We start from the raw sequence: 17,315 nt of genomic DNA on the forward strand, positions 1-17,315 counted from the left end.
CCGCGCAAGACACTACAGAAGAGTCTCAAAACTTTCTGTCTGAACTTTATAATGACGTGTGAGGGGGAATTTTGATGTAACCCTGTCAGCTCTCAACAACTGGAACTGGCATCTTTAGGACTCCCTGAACAAATATGCATCCCAGAATCCCAAATAATGTGTTCCTGTTTAAAAAAGAAGTGTCCACACGTCCACCGTAATGGTGTGTGATGCAATGGATACAAGCTGAGTGCTGTTCTGCTGGTTGCACTGATAGCACTCACAGCTCTCATAATAATTTAGAGGACTAAAAAGGGATATAGGTCAAACAAGGGAATAAAACAGCAATGTGGGTGTCAGGATCCAGTAATGCCAGAGCAATAGGCATTTTCTCTGCTGTATAATGAATCACAATGTGTAGGCCATATACAAATGCTTCACTGGAATCACTTGACCCACTTATTTTTTTTCTTTTTTAAAATAAACAAAAAAATATGTGAAAGACTCATAAACGTGTGACTTGTACTAAAAAAGATCTCCTATTCACCTCTTTTAATTTTCACATGGATATTTCATCAGTCGGGCTTACCATACATGTGTGGAGTCCCTGCATGCTGCCAATGTTCAGTACATTTTCAAACTATGTCACAGAAGAATATAACAGCCATTTACTTGACTTACTTATATTTATCCAAACCTGGATCTCTTTATTTGACAAGGACATGCAAAACATAGTTTCTCCCCATAGTCAGATCAGGTCCAGGATTTGCATGTGTAATAGGGGCTCATTATGTCTACCAAGAGGTGCTGCGGTTGATTAATATTCCTGTTCATTAAACAGTCAACAAAGGGCACTTTATCAGCACTGCAATAAATGTAGAATCACACATTCTGACTTCTTCCAAAAGCGTTTCTTATTTCTAAGAAATCTGCGAAGCAGCTGGCTGCATTCTGTGCTAAAGACATCAATAATACGCTGCTCTCGCTCTCGCTCTACAGAGTCCCATTCCTCTGGAAACAGGGTCCTGCTGCTTCATCCAATCAGGAACAGCTGGTTGCCAGGTGAGGACAATTAACTTCCTGTTTGGACAGTAATATATCGATCGCCTCCTCTGGATTCCTTGAACTAGGGTTGAATGTTACGCTGCCAGAACACTTATAATTAATCCAGAATGTAGCAGTTGGATTAATTAGCTGAAAACCATCCAGATATTTTTTGAGCAGACATCAAGTAGAAAAAACAAAACAGGTGTGAAAAATGAAACTCTCACTGTCACAGTAATAACAGTCTTCCCTTAAGACTGTGTCATAAATTTGGACATGACAAACGAAAGAGAGCTCCTCATTTTACACGAGAACACATTATACACTGTACCTAGTTAAATAACACCTAAGTAAACACCTTAAACACATTTCTTAATAGTTGTTTTTACTAGTGCTGTTAGCAAAGGAAAAAGAACTTCACATGAAGCAATTTGCATGCAAAGCTTTGGGTCTTCTCCAGTGACACAGATACTCAAGATCAAACCATTAAAGTAAAAAAAAAGGCTACTTTTTGAAAGACAAACTCCAACGGAGCAGAGGGGCGCGCATACGTTCATATACTACAGATGCCTTGAAACGTGCAAATCAAGTCACACAGCAGTGGGAGGGTGTCCGCCGTTACGGCCGTTCAGAGTCATCCTCCTCAAGGAGCGAGTCCTGAATGAGCCTTCCAGGTGGAAAGTATCCGGCTTGTCTTCGCACCGGAACACCATGAGGAAGCCATTCCTGTAGTTTTTATTCATCCATCCGTACAGGAGAGGGTTGGTAAAAGTTGAACACATAGCCACAATGTGGAACACGGTGTATATTAGTTTATACTCCTCGAGCCTGAGCACCAGGTCCAGGTCGATGGCCAGCTGAAAGGCATGGAAGGGCAGCCAGCAGATGGCAAACACCACCACCACAAGCGCCAGCATCTTTGTGGTCTTTTTGCGGCGGTTGATGCTGTCATTGCGGCTTGATGGGCTGATGTGATTTCTCAGTTTGACCCAGATGCAGATGTAGGCGTAACTGATGATGGCTAGAGGAATGATATACTGCAGGAGGAGCATTGAGAGGCTGAAGATGAGCCCATCCCTGCTGGTCACTTGGGGCCACTTTTCAGTGCAGACGGGAAAGCGCTGGTTGATCGACGGGATCTCTTCGTAGCGGAACTCTCTGAAGATGGCGAGGGGTGCTGCCAGGACAGCAGACACAGTCCAGGTGAATGCCATGATGAGGAAGCTCGAGTGCCACGTGAGCCGCATTCCGAGGTGGAACACGATGCAGCGATAGCGCTCCAGAGCTATGACAGTCATGGTGAGGATGGATACGTGCACACTCAGAGCCTGGGCAAAGGGCACCATGTGGCACAACACAGCCCCAAATGTCCACTCTTCTAGAAGAGTGTAAACCAGCGTGAAGGGCAAACAGAAGGTGTTCACGAGAAGGTCTGCCAGGGCCAGGTTAGCTATGAAGAAGTTGGTGACTGTTCGCATGTTTCTGTAGCGAACTATCATGTAGATGACGAGAGCATTGCCCAGCAGCCCCAGCAGGATGATAAGCGAGTAAGCTGTGATCAGGCTGATCTGGACTCCAAGGTGCTTGATGATGTCAGTGTGGTATCCAGGCTGGTGCAAGCCCATGCTGTCGTTAAGCAGAAACAAGGGATCGGTTTCTCCAGCCTCGTCTTCTCCCGTGCTGTTGGATATGTCCGGTGGGCTCATTTTGGAAGATGCTAGATCAAGGCTGACTTTACACCTGAGCAGAGAAAATAGAAAATAACTGTTTAAGAGAATATCCCATCAGAGGTTTCTCATCACGCCTGATCAACATTTCTTGAACTCTTACCTCCAGGATGTACATCAATTAAGCCCTCACAGACTTCTCATGCACACTGGCGTTTACACACCACTCTGTATTTAAATATTAGTTATTATTCATCTCTGTCTCTCTTCCAAGGCATGTTTTTTGCCCTGTCTTTCTCCCCTCACCACAAAGCGGTAACGGCTCCCTGAGTCTGGTTCTGCTGAGATATTGTCCTCTTATAAGGGAGTTTTTCCTTCCCACTGTCAAAAAGTGCTTTCTCAGAGGGGGTTGTCTGGCTGCTGGGGTTTTTCTGTATTATTGTAGACTCTTTACCTTACAATGCTAAGAATTTTCTAAATAAAATAAGTCAAATTGAATTGGATACTGGCAGTACAACTATGGGAATCTGAACATTAGAGCTCTTTGATCAAGTGTCGAGGTGTGTTACTCTTCTATCCATTTGTTTCGTGTCTTTTATACGCTGTAATACCTTCTGTCACTCACAGAAGTGAACTGCAGACATTCCTGTCAGTGTATTAGGACAGACAAGTGGCATTATTAGTGATGCATTGTACTTCAAACCATGTTTTTTATTTTCAGGGTGTTTTCCATGCTCTGCACTGCAAGAGAGCTAAAATCCAACTTTCTTAAAAAACATGGCTCCACAGTTATTTCTTTGTTCCCTTTACATCACCTGCAAATACCACTCTGATATTAAAGAGATGTAGTGTTTAACCAAAAGATAATGAAACAATTTAGTAGATATGAGACGCCTCTAATTCGTACGGCCTCATTATTAGAACACTTGTCCACGACTGTGTTGAGGAGGTAGATGTTCTGAAAAAGTAAGAAAATTAAACATGAATTTTAATGAATAGATCGACAGTTAGAATCAACTGAAGAACAGCTTGCTTTGTAGCAGCTTCTTGAAAGCCCTATGCAAAAATAGAACCAGATATCACGAGCTATTTACTGTGGAATATTGTCTGGGCTGTGCAAAAGAAAACACAAAAAAACCCTCTAAGAGACATGAAAACCTGTACTATTAGAAAGAATAAAGAAAACATGATGGAGGAAGCAGTGAGATCAAGAGTGAGCCAGTTCAAAGCTGCATCATTAGAGTTGCAGGCAGGTTGCATGCATAGTCTGAATCTTATAAAGGGAACATTGTGTTTTTGTGCTTAACATTAAACAACCTTTCATAAGTAAAAATATTCTGTAGTTCATCATCTAGTCATTTATGGCAGTTTACCTGTGTACAGCCAAGAGCCGCTGCTGAGTGCAGACAGTGCATGTTGTAATGACATGTATAACTACAGCTGCAGCTTGGCTCTTAAAGGATAAAAGCCAAGTCTCATCCTTATTAGGCAAATGCATGTAAATTGCATTATGTTATGTTAACCACAGTAAGATGCTTTGAGGAAATCCATTTCCTAGGGATTCTCAATCATAAAACCTGGACCTGCCCTTATGGGCCTGATTAAGCTTTGCAATTTTTATTGATTTTTATTTTTATTTTTATTTTTTTTTTTGTGGCCATCACTTAATGCTTAAAGTTTTCTGAGACAAACCAGGTCACCCTTTAGTGAGAGGTCATGTCTTTGGTGACAGACACTCCTTGATTTCTCGGGGGATCCAGCCTATTTCCTGAGAACCACTAGAAAGACTATCTTTCACTGACATCATCGCTTTTTCCACGATTTTACTAAAACAGTAAAACAGTGAAGCCAATGGCATTTGGAAGTATTGTGTTCTCGCCCATAATGTTACGGTTAAACTAAAGGTATTGCATTGCAGATGTGTCGTGTCTCCAAGCTCCTGCACAATTCCCTGATATTTGAAACCATTCATACGTGTCGGTTCCTTGAAATATTAGCGGTGAAGAGAAAACAGAGACTCTTAGGACATCGGACAAAATAATCTATAGTTGACTGATTTGTAAGATGCCTCGAAATCCATATGTAGGGATCACCGAAGATGTGATCATGGTGCTACAACAGGTGTTGCAGTGCCAGTAACCCGAGGAACATGAAAACCCTGCCTTAACCTGCCTGGTACACACCGCTGCACCAGGCAGGTTAAGCCATGCACTTTATAAACCATTATTTGCCCTTTTTTGTTCAATGATAGGAACCTTGTGCCACTACACCTGCTCGATCAAACATCCTCAGCACAACCTGATTCAATTCAAGCTAACTCTACATATTACTACCAAATAATAACGAGGCGATTTATTTCTAATTGAGTGTGCATCGGTGCGTAATTTGTGCCAATTTGTTCAACTTACTCAGCAGTGCGCATTCAAACATCTCCAACTGAGCTCTGAGAGATTAGTTAACCGACTTGACAGGTGCAAAACGTCTCTCTCCAACGCAAAGAGTCTCAGGTACGCAGTCTGGACTCTTTTCATCCAGCACGTTTTCTTTTATCCAAATTACGCACATTTCATAGTTCTATCAGCTACAGGTTACGCTGTCACAAAAGAGCAGAGAAATCATGTCTTGCACCTCAAAGGGGGAGTCCATGTATGTCCCACAACTATAGCTTCGCAATATCCATTTTAAGTCTATCCACACATTAATCGACTCACCTGTCCCCCTATATCTCCTTTGTGCAAACGTGTCTTCACCGGAGAGTGTCATGAAACAAGTGGGAAAAAATCTCGAAGCTCCTCCCAGCGTGCAGCGCCTGGTGCGCATCTTGTGGCTCCAGTACTGTTTTGTGTGTTCCTGTCAGGTTTACAGGGTGCAGTGTAAGCCTCCACATCTGTGCCAGCCTGCCAGAGACAGAGACTGGAGATCTGCGCAGGGTTTGCGCTTTGCAAATCACACTTTTTTTGGTAATGTTTTCATTTATTTTATTTACTTTCACCAGGCAAAGAAATCAAATAAAACACCATAAAGCATCCTTTAAAGTTTCAAAGCACACTCAGTCTACGTCACTGGGTTTTCCGAATTCATCTCCATTTGTTATTTCATTTATTTCCTGCCAAGTATTCCGTTTTTCCCCTCCTCGAAGCTTTGCCCTTGTTCATGTGTACAATATTTGATGAACTTTGGAACAAAACATGGCTTTAAAGCAGATAATATTAAATGGCTGTATATTTGATTCTCGGGATCACTGTCTCAATTGATCTAATTTATTTAATGAAAAACATTTAAAGTGCAGCTTAACGCAATTTTCGTGTTGCTTTGCAGAGAGCCATTGTTAAGCTAACTGTCATATTGAGTTGATTAGCCCGGAAAACAATACAAGACAACAAGGAGCCTCTCGTGGGCTTTTTTCCCCTGTGAGCTCCCACGATACCTAAAATAGATTAAAGTTCATGCTGATGGCACAGAAAGTCACTAAACTGTAGTCCCTTTGACCCTGCAGTGTCGTGGGAGATGTCAGTCAATATTTTAGTATTCAGAGTGTGTCATTTACCTGGATTATTTTCTATTGGGAGGGGCGGGGGGGGGGGAGGGGGGGATGGTGACTTTATTGTGCCTGGAGCAATTCCCTCTGTAACAAGATGACAGTAAATAGTCATCTGGGACAAAAATTACTTTTTGTTTTGATTTGGCCAGTTTTTGAGGAACTTCAAAAGCAAAGTGAAACGCAAAAAGCAACAAAGATCACAAGGTCCCTAGAAATAAATGGGATTAAAAGACTTTAAAAATGCCCTGAATTTATTTTTTTTACTGTACTTTCAACCTACATGATTGTTTGAAAGGAATTCACCTGATCAGAATCTTAATAGGATCCTTGAACCTCTTTGGTTTTAGTTTGTGGCAGAATAATTTGATGCACCAATTATCTCAGCACCGGAGATTATACTTGATTGGCTCTTTCTCTTTCTCTCTTCCACTTCTTTTGCTTCCAATTAAAAGAGCCATCCACCAGCCTCCCCATGCCTGGGTCACTCAACCAGTGTTGAGAGTTTTCTCAGGCTGCTGTGTCATTGATTCACCTGGAAGGGCTCAAATTAATCTTCATAAAAGTGGTTAGTGAGCTATTTGGGACTGAGAATGGTTGAGATTCACTTCTTGTCTCTAGCTCACAAACTGTGGGTGTCCTCGCAACTTGTTTGTCTGTCTTTCTGTGTAATTAACCCAAGCTAAGAAATCCCTTTTGTGCTTTTTTCCCCCTTTTCCTTTTGTTATTTCCTACCGGGGATACACACTTGACAGATGGTAACCGTACAATGCGGATTAGACCATTTAGTCATTTGATTTTAGATATTGATTTTAAAGGATACTTTCCTTTTGAAGCTTGCAGATTGGATTCCTCAGAGAAATATTTGTGTGGGATGTTCCAGTCGTTCCTGCTGGTGAACTTTTCTTTTATAAAGGACTTGGTCACCATGTCCAAGAAGGCAGAAGTGGTCCTGTATCTCCCCTATTAAACTGAAATTTAATAGCCACATTCCTTGCAAGCACGCCTGGAGCTAACATTAATGACACCGAGGTCGTATCCTTGGTAATGTTTCAGAGAGTTTGGAGGTTTTTAGCAACTTGTGACAGACTGTAGATTTTTGCAATAGTGGATATCAAGCAAATTTCATTATAATTCCACAAACCATCCACTCATTTTACACACTGAGTTCAGTTCACTTATCGCAGCAAGTAATGTAAAATCTTTTGTATAACGTCTTTTGTGGCTCCGGAGGAACCTTTCAGAAATCTAAACAAATAGCTATCTACGGAATCTAAGGAGCTTGGAAAGAAAAGCGACCGGACTTCTATAACTTTCTTGAAGACGTTTCACCTCTCATGCAAGAAGCTTTTTCAGTTCTAACACCAACTGATGGAGAGTCCCAGGTGTTTAAGCCCTAGTGGAAGTTGTCTCTTAAGAGGACCCTCTTAAGGCACAACTCCCACTAGGGTGAAACGTGGGCAAAACTGTTATGGGGGCCTGACCTTTACATGAGACTAGAGTCCAATCCTATTTTATTAGATGTTTGCTTTACTACTATTCATGGAGATTTAATAGTCATTTATAAGGGATTTGTTCCATCAGAATTATATCTGATGGAGGATGAATGGACAGATATATCTGTGCAAATGACCTAGAAATAACACACTTTAATCTATTTTTTACAGTAAAAGTAAAAAGATGCAACTTGACTGTCTTTTCGGAATCAATATTAGATCCAGTATTCTTAGTCTTAGTCTTAGTCCTTCCCTGCGTTTGCAACAGACATTGGAGGAAGTGAAAAAGGTAGATTGAAAATAAATATTGGTCGACTGGCAAAGGTGCTGGAGACATTCCTCTGAGATTTTGGTCAATATTGACATGATAGCATCCCAATTGCTGCAGATTTGTCTGGTACACATCCATGACGTAAATCTCTCTTTCCACCCCAACCCAAAGGTGAGCTGTCGGACTGAGATGTGCTGAATGTGGAAGCCATTTGAATACAGAGACCCCATTCAAGAAACCACTTTGAGCTAATTTGAGAGTTTCACTGGAAACGGCTTTCAGAAGATGGGTACACTGTGATCATAAAATGATGGATATGGTTATCAACAACAATCAAGCAGGTGTGGTGTATAAATCATGATCTGGTACTTAAAGGGCCCAATGTTTGCCGAGAAAATATCACCAACAGTACCCTGAACATTTGATACAAGCAAGGATGGAGCCATGCTTTTATGTGGTTTTCCATATTCTAACCATGCTTGCCTAATGTACCAGCAAAATCAAGACTCATCAGAATCTTTCTGATCTTTTATTGCCCATTTCTGGGGCGTCTGTGTGAATTCTAGCCTGAATTTCCTGTTAAGTGGTCATTTGAGTTAATATTACTTTCCTATCAGCTTTATGCAGTGTGGTTATTCTTCTCCGACCTTTAGTATCGACAAAACCCAGAAAACTGCAACTCACTGCATATTTTCAGTTTTTCAGACCATTTTCTGTAAACCCTAGACATGGTTTTGTAGGAAATTCCCAGTCAATCAGCAGATCTGTCTGGCACCAATACCCATTTCTCAATGAAATCCCCTTTCTTCCCCATTCTGATGCTTACTTTGAACTTCAGCAGGTCGCCTTGACCTTGTCTGTATGCCTATAAATGCACTGAATTGCTGCCACGTGATTGGCTGATTAGATATTTGTATTAATGAGCAGTTGAACGTGTGTACCTAATAAAATGACCAGTTAGTGTATATCGAAAATTGCTGACAAAACTCGTTGCCATCTGCTGTTCACCGTCAAACACACTGACCAATCAAACGCGGGCTTGTGGCGCGCGCATGCGCAGAATATAAGTATTTGTTCCCAAACAGTAGCAGCAGCAGGGAGTAGAGAGCAGAGGGGCGAACTTTGACGTATTCGGTTTTGAATTTCTCCGAACAACAGACCACGTAAGTTCATCAAAGTATTCATTATGTGACGATTATAGTCACTTTATTGAAGTTCCGAAATGTCTTTTGTTTCTTATTGTTTTGTAGAGGCTGCTACACGTAGCTAAACGCTACTGGCTCCAGGCAGTTAAGAGCAAACACGCTACCTGAGTAAACACTGCCTTCACAATACAAATCACAAGCTAGCTCGCAAGCCCCGTGATATAGCACCTGATTTCTACTGCTGAGCACCATCAAGTAGGTGCTTAGTGCTAGTATTAAGATGTTTGCACTGCTTTGTTATCAGTGATGGACTTCAGACTGTAGCTGCACACTCTGCTGTGTTTGAAGGTGAACTATTTGTTTTTCCTTTCATTTGTTGGCAGCTGACAGAAAAATCGAAGCTATCTCCTTGTAAAGTATTTGCAGAAGTGGATTGGTAATCTTTTCTGTTTGCCTTCAGACGTTTTGCTTTCACTTCCTGTGAAGGGATCTCAAAGAGGACAGCACCCTTCATCATGGCTGCTGCTGCTGTTCAGTCCACCAGAGGCAGTCTGAGAGAGGACCTGACATGTGCCATATGCTGTGATCTGTTCCGAGAGCCTGTCATGTTGGCCTGCATGCACCATTTCTGCAAATCTTGCATATCCAGGTACTGGAGAGGAACGCAGGGGCCTGTCACCTGCCCACAATGCCGCAAGGAGTTCAGCTCCAAGCAGTTTCAAACTAACTACCTTGTGGCAGCCATGGTGGAGAAGGTCCGTGCCACTACCTCGGATGCTTACACCAAGAACCTAGAGGTTTGTATTTCAGTCTCACTTCATGTTTAACTGTCGTGCTGGCGGTTTTCCAGACAGTTTCTTTGGGTCAGCAAGAAATAAAGTCTTCTGCGATGTTATACAAATAACCTTGTGCTCTTAAGTAGACCGATCAATAGTAATTGACCAGCAAGTAACATCTGGGTTCAATACAGTTATAATTCATGCTTCAGTCCGCGTCCACGTTTGTTTTATTGTTGTTCTGCCCTCAGCCTACCTTATTTGAATTTCTCAGACCAAAGTTCACTCTTCACTCACCCTTATGATACTTTGTATAACAGGTTATGCAACTTAAGCACAGCAGAGGCATTAATATACACTGACAGAATAATAAAAACACTTGTAAGGTTTTTTGTTTGTTTGTTTTGCTGGTTTTAGCACAGACAAAAAAATCCTTTTCCACTTTTCCTAAGAGAACAGATAAGAAATTGATCTGTCGAGCAAATATAAGGCTCGAGGCCTCAGCTGGTTTCTTTCACTTAACATAAAAAGTACAGGTACTTCTAAGGATTCCCGATTGACAAATTAACTTGTCAACTTGTCCCCTTTTTTTTTTTTTTTTTTTTTTTTTTTTTTTTTTTGTTGCTTTTGTTTTTTGGAAACCATACAAAACATAAAAAGCTAAAGTAACAAACCACAGACCACGGCAGCATCAGCCACTGGTTTGTAAAGTCACCTGAATTTTAGAATGTATTTATTTAATTATTTTTTTAGGCCAAAAGACACCACATGTGAACAAACTACTTGATTACTAAATTATCGGCTGTGTGCCTGTGTCGGCTGCGTAGGTCCATTGCGTGCGCATAGATGCGTGCAAATGGAGCGCAGGCCTCCCTTGAGCTGTTACACCAGCTAACCGCATAATAACCCATAATATTGGTAAGATAACATAAAATAAAATAAAATAAAATGGATCATGACCAACAACACAAACATGGTTGAGAACTCCAGCTCAGTGATTCCAATTAGGTAATGCGGCTCACACCCTTTATAATTCTGACTTTACATACCTTAACATGTGTTTCAGGCTATAAACATTTAAGCCAGTTTTTTTCCATAATAATGATCCCATTTCATATTAATTTGAACTTCAGCTTAATCTAAGCTTTATCACTATTATTAGCCAATGTCAGCTATTTGCTGATTGATGACTATCAGCATTAATAACAGCTGATTTATCTGATTTTTAAATCACAAAATATCAGTATTGGTCTTAAAAACCTATATTGGGTTGGCTCTAATTAAGATGGCACAGTCATGTTTGCAGTAAAAATACCTGTTTTTGTCAGTTCAGTCTGAAGCAGAGCAGTCAAAAAATTTATAATGTAGCTTATATTTAACAAAAAAGGACATTTTGGCTTCAGTGTATGTTGCTACTGTCTTCATCCTTGGCTGTACATTCTTTAGCTTTCCTGGAAGTCTAGTAGTCGGTACCAGTACCAGCATAATTACCTGATTCTTAAAACTCAATTCAATTCAAATTAAAAAAGAAAAACACAGACGTTACCCTAATCCTTTGACTCAGTGTCATTTCAGAATGACACGAAAATGTTACCAATATATTTGGTTACCAGAAGTGTTAGCATGGTTGCTAAGTATCCTGCTAACGTCACAAGCTCAAGCATTTAACTTTAGACACAGTTGATTTCACAACAGCAATGCTGTTGTGAAATATGAATGTAAGCATATGTAGATGTCTATCTTTTAGCCTCTTCTCTGAAGCATTTCCACACTTGGTGTGAAAGTCAAGATAGCATCGTTTGCATATCCATCCATCCATTCGCTTCCGCTTATCCTTTTCAGGGTCGCGGGGGGCGCTGGAGCCTATCCCAGCTGTCATAGGGCGAAAGGCGGGGTACACCCTGGACAGGTCGCCAGTCTGTCGCAGGGCCAACACATAGGGACAGACAACCATTCACACTCACATTCACTCGCACATTCACACCTAGTGACAATTTAGATTAATCAATCAATTAACCTATCCCCACAAGCTGTGGGGGACGTTTGCATATCATCTTTTAAAAATGTAGTTCCAACCCTTGGTCATCTACCTCAAGTGCTTCCGTACTCGACTCTTACTACTTTTCTTCGCAAGTCGGGCTGGCACTATTACTGCAACTGCACTAGCCGCCATCTTTGGTGTTGTAGTTTGTAGTTATGCATCCCCATGTTGGTACATACTCTGCAAAAAATGAGTAGTATTCCAGATTTTGCTATTGGGGTTTTTTGTGTAAAGTTTTTTTTTCTTCTTCTGATGACATCACTAGTCCAAACTTTAGACAGGTTTATTTTCACAGCTTTTATGTTACATATGCAAGTGGATTAAGAACATAATAAAACACAATCAAAATGCTTTTCCATAATGTGGGACCTTTTAAAATGTTGTGTTCTTCCTAGGCTGTGTTTTGTGCTGTAGTTGTACTAGATTCCGTTAGATTGTAATGTATTATGATGTTTCCTCCTCAATACATGCAGAATATAAGAAAAACCTCTGAATGTGATGCAGATCAACTCAACAACAGCACAAAAGCAAAGTTCTCAGATGGGCCTGTGTCTTGAATAGCGTTTACTTCTTGTCGTTAATTATTCCCCCCTTTACCGTTATCGAGTTCCTTCATTCTCTGCATAGTCTCTTTTCTTTAGTGTTCCTATCCCCCACGCTGATTAGATTTGCATACCACTTTGCAGAAACAACTGAAGGAGGCTTTGGAGAGCCACCGCCTGAGGAAGCAGGACTTCATCAACAGCATTCACAGAGACAAAGAAAAGATGAATATTATAAAGGTACGCTCATGTGGGAATCCAAAGGAATGGCAACACTTAAGAAATAAGAACAAGCACGGCCGTCTCTAATGGCTGTTTACAGCATGTTAATGTGCATATTTAGTGGTGCAGAACATGACAAACTGTGCAAAAGCAGGAGCGATGGAAACAAAATGACAAAGTAAGGCAGACAGATGTGGGATAAGAGCTTAAATTTTAGCCGCACACGCTGGGCTGAGATAATGAAAAGGAAATCGTTTCCTTCTTTATGCAGTACTTGTCAGACACATGGAGCTTTTATGCTAATTGTGACTTCATTCCCATCTGTTTGTATCTCTGGAGATGTGTGTTGTTCCGCAAGCTTTTTAGAGCTTTAAGCAAGCAAGCCACGTGTTCGGTAAACGCGTGGCACGACACGGAGAGTCCCGCTCTTATAACGTTAATCATCCCTCTCCCTCGTAGAGTGTCGCGGCAGATCTCCAGGCGCGTGTCAAAAGTGAGTTCCAAGCTCTCCATCAGATCCTGCACGATGAGGAAGCCTGTACGCTGAAGCAGCTGAGGAGGGAGCAGGAGGAGGAGCTGGTGAAAGTCCAGCACCACCTGGAGGTCACGGAGCAGGCAGCGAAGGAGCTGGAGGACAATATAAAAGCGCTGCAGGAGGCCAGCACTGCCACCCAGGACATCGTACTGACTGAGGTGGGAATTGAAAATGATGTGACCCTATTTATATTATTGTCTGATATTATAAAATCATCTAATTGGGAATTAATTATTTTTCACGAACCCGTTTCAAACAAGCTGTTAACGTGACTTTTTTTTTTTTTTCCTTCTCATTAGCTCCCAGCACTGAGGTGAGCGTGCATTTCCGTGTTGTGACCAATTAATTGCTCGTGACAGTTTTTGCGCACATTGTGCTCATGTGACATTTACAGTAATTTACGCTGAGAGCAAATGATCCGAACTCTGTGTTCTTTTTGTTTGCACAGACCATGTGCGCAGGTGGATATCGCCCCGGAGTTTGATATAAATGCTTTCAGTAACAAATACCTGGCTCCCTTACAATACATCACATGGAGGAGGATGTTCAAATCTTTGAAACCAGGTAATTTCCCCCCGATGCTTCATTACACACAAAATGACTGGAGCTGAAAACTGGTTCTGAGTCAATAATGGGAGTAATTAAGGGAAAATGAGTGTAGTGTTATGATAAGCTATTGAGGTGGAAACAGGAGTGGCACCATTATCATGCTGTAAAAGGGTTGTTTTGGAGTTTTGTGCGTTAAAAATCTGTCATTTTATCTCCCAATGAATTGTTTCACCCCATAGGTCCCTCCCTGTTAACGTTTGACGTCGATACAGCACACCCGAGCATTCAAGTCTCGAGAGACAAAACCGTAGCGGTCGAATCTAACGTCATGACCCACCACGTGAACCACAACAAGCGCTTCCTTCAGTGCGTCAACATTCTGGCTGCCCAGGGCTTCCAATCGGGTCGACACTACTGGGAGGTAGAAGTGGGCACCAGCCCTAAGTGGGACCTGGGAGTGGCCTTGGAGAATGTCAACAGGCACGCTCGGATCAAGCTGAGCCCGGAAAGCGGCTACTGGACCTTGCGGCTGCGCAACGGGAACGAGTACTCGGTGGGGAAGCAGCCGTGGGAGAGGCTGCGGGTCAGATCTTCCCCGCAGAGGCTCGGGGTTTTCTTGGACTGCGACGAGAGGAGGGTCTCCTTCTACAACGCCGACGACATGAGTCTGCTCTACTCGTTCGCCAACGGGCCGAGGGGCAAGGTGTTCCCCTTCTTTAGCCCGTGCATTACAGACAGCCGCCACAAACCTCAGCCCATAAAGCTCCTCCACTACCCTCCTGCCGCTCTGTCCGGCTGATATCGCTGCAATCAATCAATGCTTTCTCACACAACACGGTTATCAGCCATTATTTGAATGAGCGTGACGTAAACATTCTTTTCACAAATTCTGACTTGATTTTGCCAGATGCTGTTTTCTATCTTAAAAGCTTTAAAATGTTCAGAAAATTGTCTTACTCATCAAAGTAAAAAAAAAAATCCACTTTGTAGTAATCATCGTGCCAAGGCTTATGCACCAATTAGCTTAAATGCAGTATTAAAACGCTGTGCTCTAGCTTAGATGCATCAAATTACATTAATGGCATACTCAGTCTTCAACACATAATGTTTAATAGATGTAGATAAATGACTTTTGCTATGATAATTGGAATAATTGCCAGGTTAGACTCTTTAGACGGACTTGTAAAATCACCAAATTCAGTCAGGGTGAGGTTATTATGCACTTTATTACAAGATTTTGTATGTGATTGTGTAGGAAATAGAAAGGACTCAATCTGTTTATTCGTTTCTATTCATTATGTATGTGTCTAATTTTGAAGCCATGTATCATGAGTTTAATTTTCTTAGTAATTTCCTTTCGTCGTGTATAAAGTGCTTACGCAAATAAACCGAATCACTTTTTCTTCCTCAAACACTGCCTTTGATTCTTTTCTACAACGCCACACGCTGTGGAAGTGCAAACCCAACACAACTTGAAACGATCAAGGATGCTATTAAACATCATCAAAGCAAAGTTCGCAACTGCACACTGCAACTGATGTGAATCCAAAGCTATCCTAACAGGAGACACAGTGGAGGGTTGCTGACTCGCCTGCACCGGAATTTTTTATTTTAATTTTTTTTCTTTAAACGCGTGAGCCATCGCTGACACTTCCACAGCGAAAACAGGCGGGCTTTTGGTTATCTTTGCAAACACACGACAGCACCGACGTCCTGTTTCCTCCCGCCAGGTGAAAGGTCAGATAAACAGAGTGACAGTGGGGTTGCCTGTGGGTCTCCTGGACAGGCCTCAGGGGGCTGCTGAAGCAGGATGCTGCTGCCTGCGCCTCCTGATTGGGAAAGTGGCACAATAAACTAGACCGGTGGGGGAACTGTTTTTCTGCACAGCAGCTACACGGAATATGCATTCATCATGCTTTTATCACACACTTTCTTTTATGTATGTGTTCAGATTTAGCAAAATTGCCGTAAATTATGAAGTAAACCTTTTACATTCTTGTTTTTCTCTTCTTTACAGGTCATTCTGTTTGACTCTGTGGAACACATTTGTGCCTTTTGGGTGTGATATACATCTATATACTACAAGATGTTTCTTATTGTAATTAAAACATGTTAAGCAATGTAATGGTAATAGAGCTAAACAGTGGCCAGTCTGTTTAATGGGACGCTCAGTTCTACAGAGCCTTTGGGTATCCTATGTAGCTCAAAGCGACACTATTTAATATTTTATTATTAAAACTTGAGAAATGCAATTATGCAAAAAGTCATTACTTCTAGCTTTCCTCGCCATTTCCTCTTAAATCTGCTTCAGTTTTAGTTTTGTGAAAAAGGAAGTACACCCTCTGGAAATTATTGACCTTTTTAACATATTCAGTTGCAACTGAATAACAGTGGTGGAAAAAGTCAAAACATATTAATATTAATAAGTCCTTTTCATAACAACTTGAACTATCTAACCTCTGCTGTTCTCTTAGCTGTTCAAATCTGTTCATATCGACATGCCAACATCTAAAGAGCTCTCCAAGGTCTTCAGGGAAAAAATTCGATTGTGAATGCCCTCGAGCAGCGAGGGATTCAAAAATAATTTGAAATAAATCATTCCACTGTAAGAAAAATCTTCCACAAGTGGCGTAGCTTTCAAATAGCTGCCAGTTTCTGCGTCACTGATCACTCCAAAAAAGGAAAAAGGACAGGAGAGAAAAAAAAGGGAACACCGACATTGATGGGAAGTAAAGCAGAATCTGAAAGTACTGTAACTCTTTCTAGTTGTTTGGTGTCAAAGGGCATTCACGAGAAAGACTACAGAAATTTGACCTTGGATTTACTGTCTAAAAGGAAGATTAAACCAAAGCGACAATTTGATAAAGGGAGACAAAGGGAAAGAAAGATGTGACCTGGACACTCAAATCAAAGATAAGAAGTGCTCAGTCACAGTAACAACAGGGATGTTTGGCGCTGACCAAAGAAGAACTTTATCCCCATCATGGTGGAAACGTTTACGCCTACTTCTTATATTTACTTAAATAGAAGCACTAAAACCACATGATGAAATCAATCTGTTACAAATAAAAGTCTGAATTTAAAATCTCACTTAAGTATTGTTAGTTAATGAGAGCAGACCCCTAAATATAAATAATCTCCCTCAAGCAGGATTATACTGCTGTATTAAAAACTATTTTCTTATAGTTTTCAATGATTAATCTGCTGGTTGTATGTGATATATGGTTGTGATACATGTAGTCAAGTAAAGAGTGGAGAAGTAGAAAGTGGTATAAATACTAAACACTAAAGTCAAATTTCTATTAGAGCACATCTATCAGCTGTTTGCCTTTATTTACCGGATTTAGGTTGGGTGTCACAGGGCAAGAAGCAAAGTATACGCTGGAGAAGGCTACAGAGGTGACACAGAGACTCAGACCACCACACCTACGGCCAATTTTGGACTGTGGGAGGAAGACACATAATAGACACAGGTGGGAGAACATGCAAACTCCACACAGCCATTGCACC

General features: G+C 41.3%; 2 protein-coding genes across 7 annotated transcripts; one reads left to right on the top strand and one right to left on the bottom strand.

The window, feature by feature from the left end:
- Positions 1-605: 605 nt before the first annotated feature.
- On the bottom strand, positions 606-5,525 carry npy7r (neuropeptide Y receptor Y7). The gene is made up of 2 exons (XM_085247997.1): positions 5,402-5,525; positions 606-2,763 (listed from the first exon to the last, which is right to left on the bottom strand). The coding sequence occupies exon 2, from the start codon at positions 2,727-2,729 to the stop codon at positions 1,614-1,616; it is 1,116 nt and encodes a 371-aa protein (XP_085104123.1). The 5' UTR covers positions 2,730-2,763; positions 5,402-5,525; the 3' UTR covers positions 606-1,613.
- Positions 5,526-9,018: 3,493 nt separating this feature from the next.
- trim105 (tripartite motif containing 105) lies at positions 9,019-15,909 on the top strand. Of its 6 annotated transcripts, none has more exons than XM_085290977.1 (8): positions 9,034-9,158; positions 9,246-9,488; positions 9,601-9,937; positions 12,644-12,739; positions 13,181-13,414; positions 13,556-13,569; positions 13,705-13,820; positions 14,045-15,908. In XM_085290977.1, the coding sequence occupies exons 3-8, from the start codon at positions 9,656-9,658 to the stop codon at positions 14,602-14,604; spliced, it is 1,302 nt and encodes a 433-aa protein (XP_085147103.1). In that variant the 5' UTR covers positions 9,034-9,158; positions 9,246-9,488; positions 9,601-9,655; the 3' UTR covers positions 14,605-15,908. The 6 variants fall into 6 exon arrangements, with proteins under 6 accessions (XP_085147109.1, XP_085147103.1, XP_085147117.1 ...); XM_085290991.1 differs by having other exon boundaries at positions 9,246-9,395; XM_085290999.1 differs by having other exon boundaries at positions 9,071-9,158; positions 9,445-9,488.
- The last annotated feature ends 1,406 nt before the right edge of the window (positions 15,910-17,315 follow it).

Source organism: Mchenga conophoros, linkage group LG2 (assembly GCF_057382185.1).
Source record: "Mchenga conophoros isolate Kocher_MC1m ecotype Shallow Benthic linkage group LG2, M_conophoros_male_GT1.1, whole genome shotgun sequence".
NCBI lineage: Eukaryota > Metazoa > Chordata > Actinopteri > Cichliformes > Cichlidae > Mchenga > Mchenga conophoros.

Coding starts and splice junctions, on each gene's coding strand:
- npy7r (XM_085247997.1), bottom strand. CDS start 2,729: ATGAGCCCACCGGACATATCCAACAGCACGGGAGAAGACGAGGCTGGA.
- trim105 (XM_085290983.1), top strand. CDS start 9,656: ATGGCTGCTGCTGCTGTTCAGTCCACCAGAGGCAGTCTGAGAGAGGAC. Junction 9,938..12,643: donor CTTACACCAAGAACCTAGAG/GTTTGTATTTCA, acceptor ACCACTTTGCAG/AAACAACTGAAGGAGGCTTT. Junction 13,821..14,044: donor GTTCAAATCTTTGAAACCAG/GTAATTTCCCCC, acceptor TTCACCCCATAG/GTCCCTCCCTGTTAACGTTT.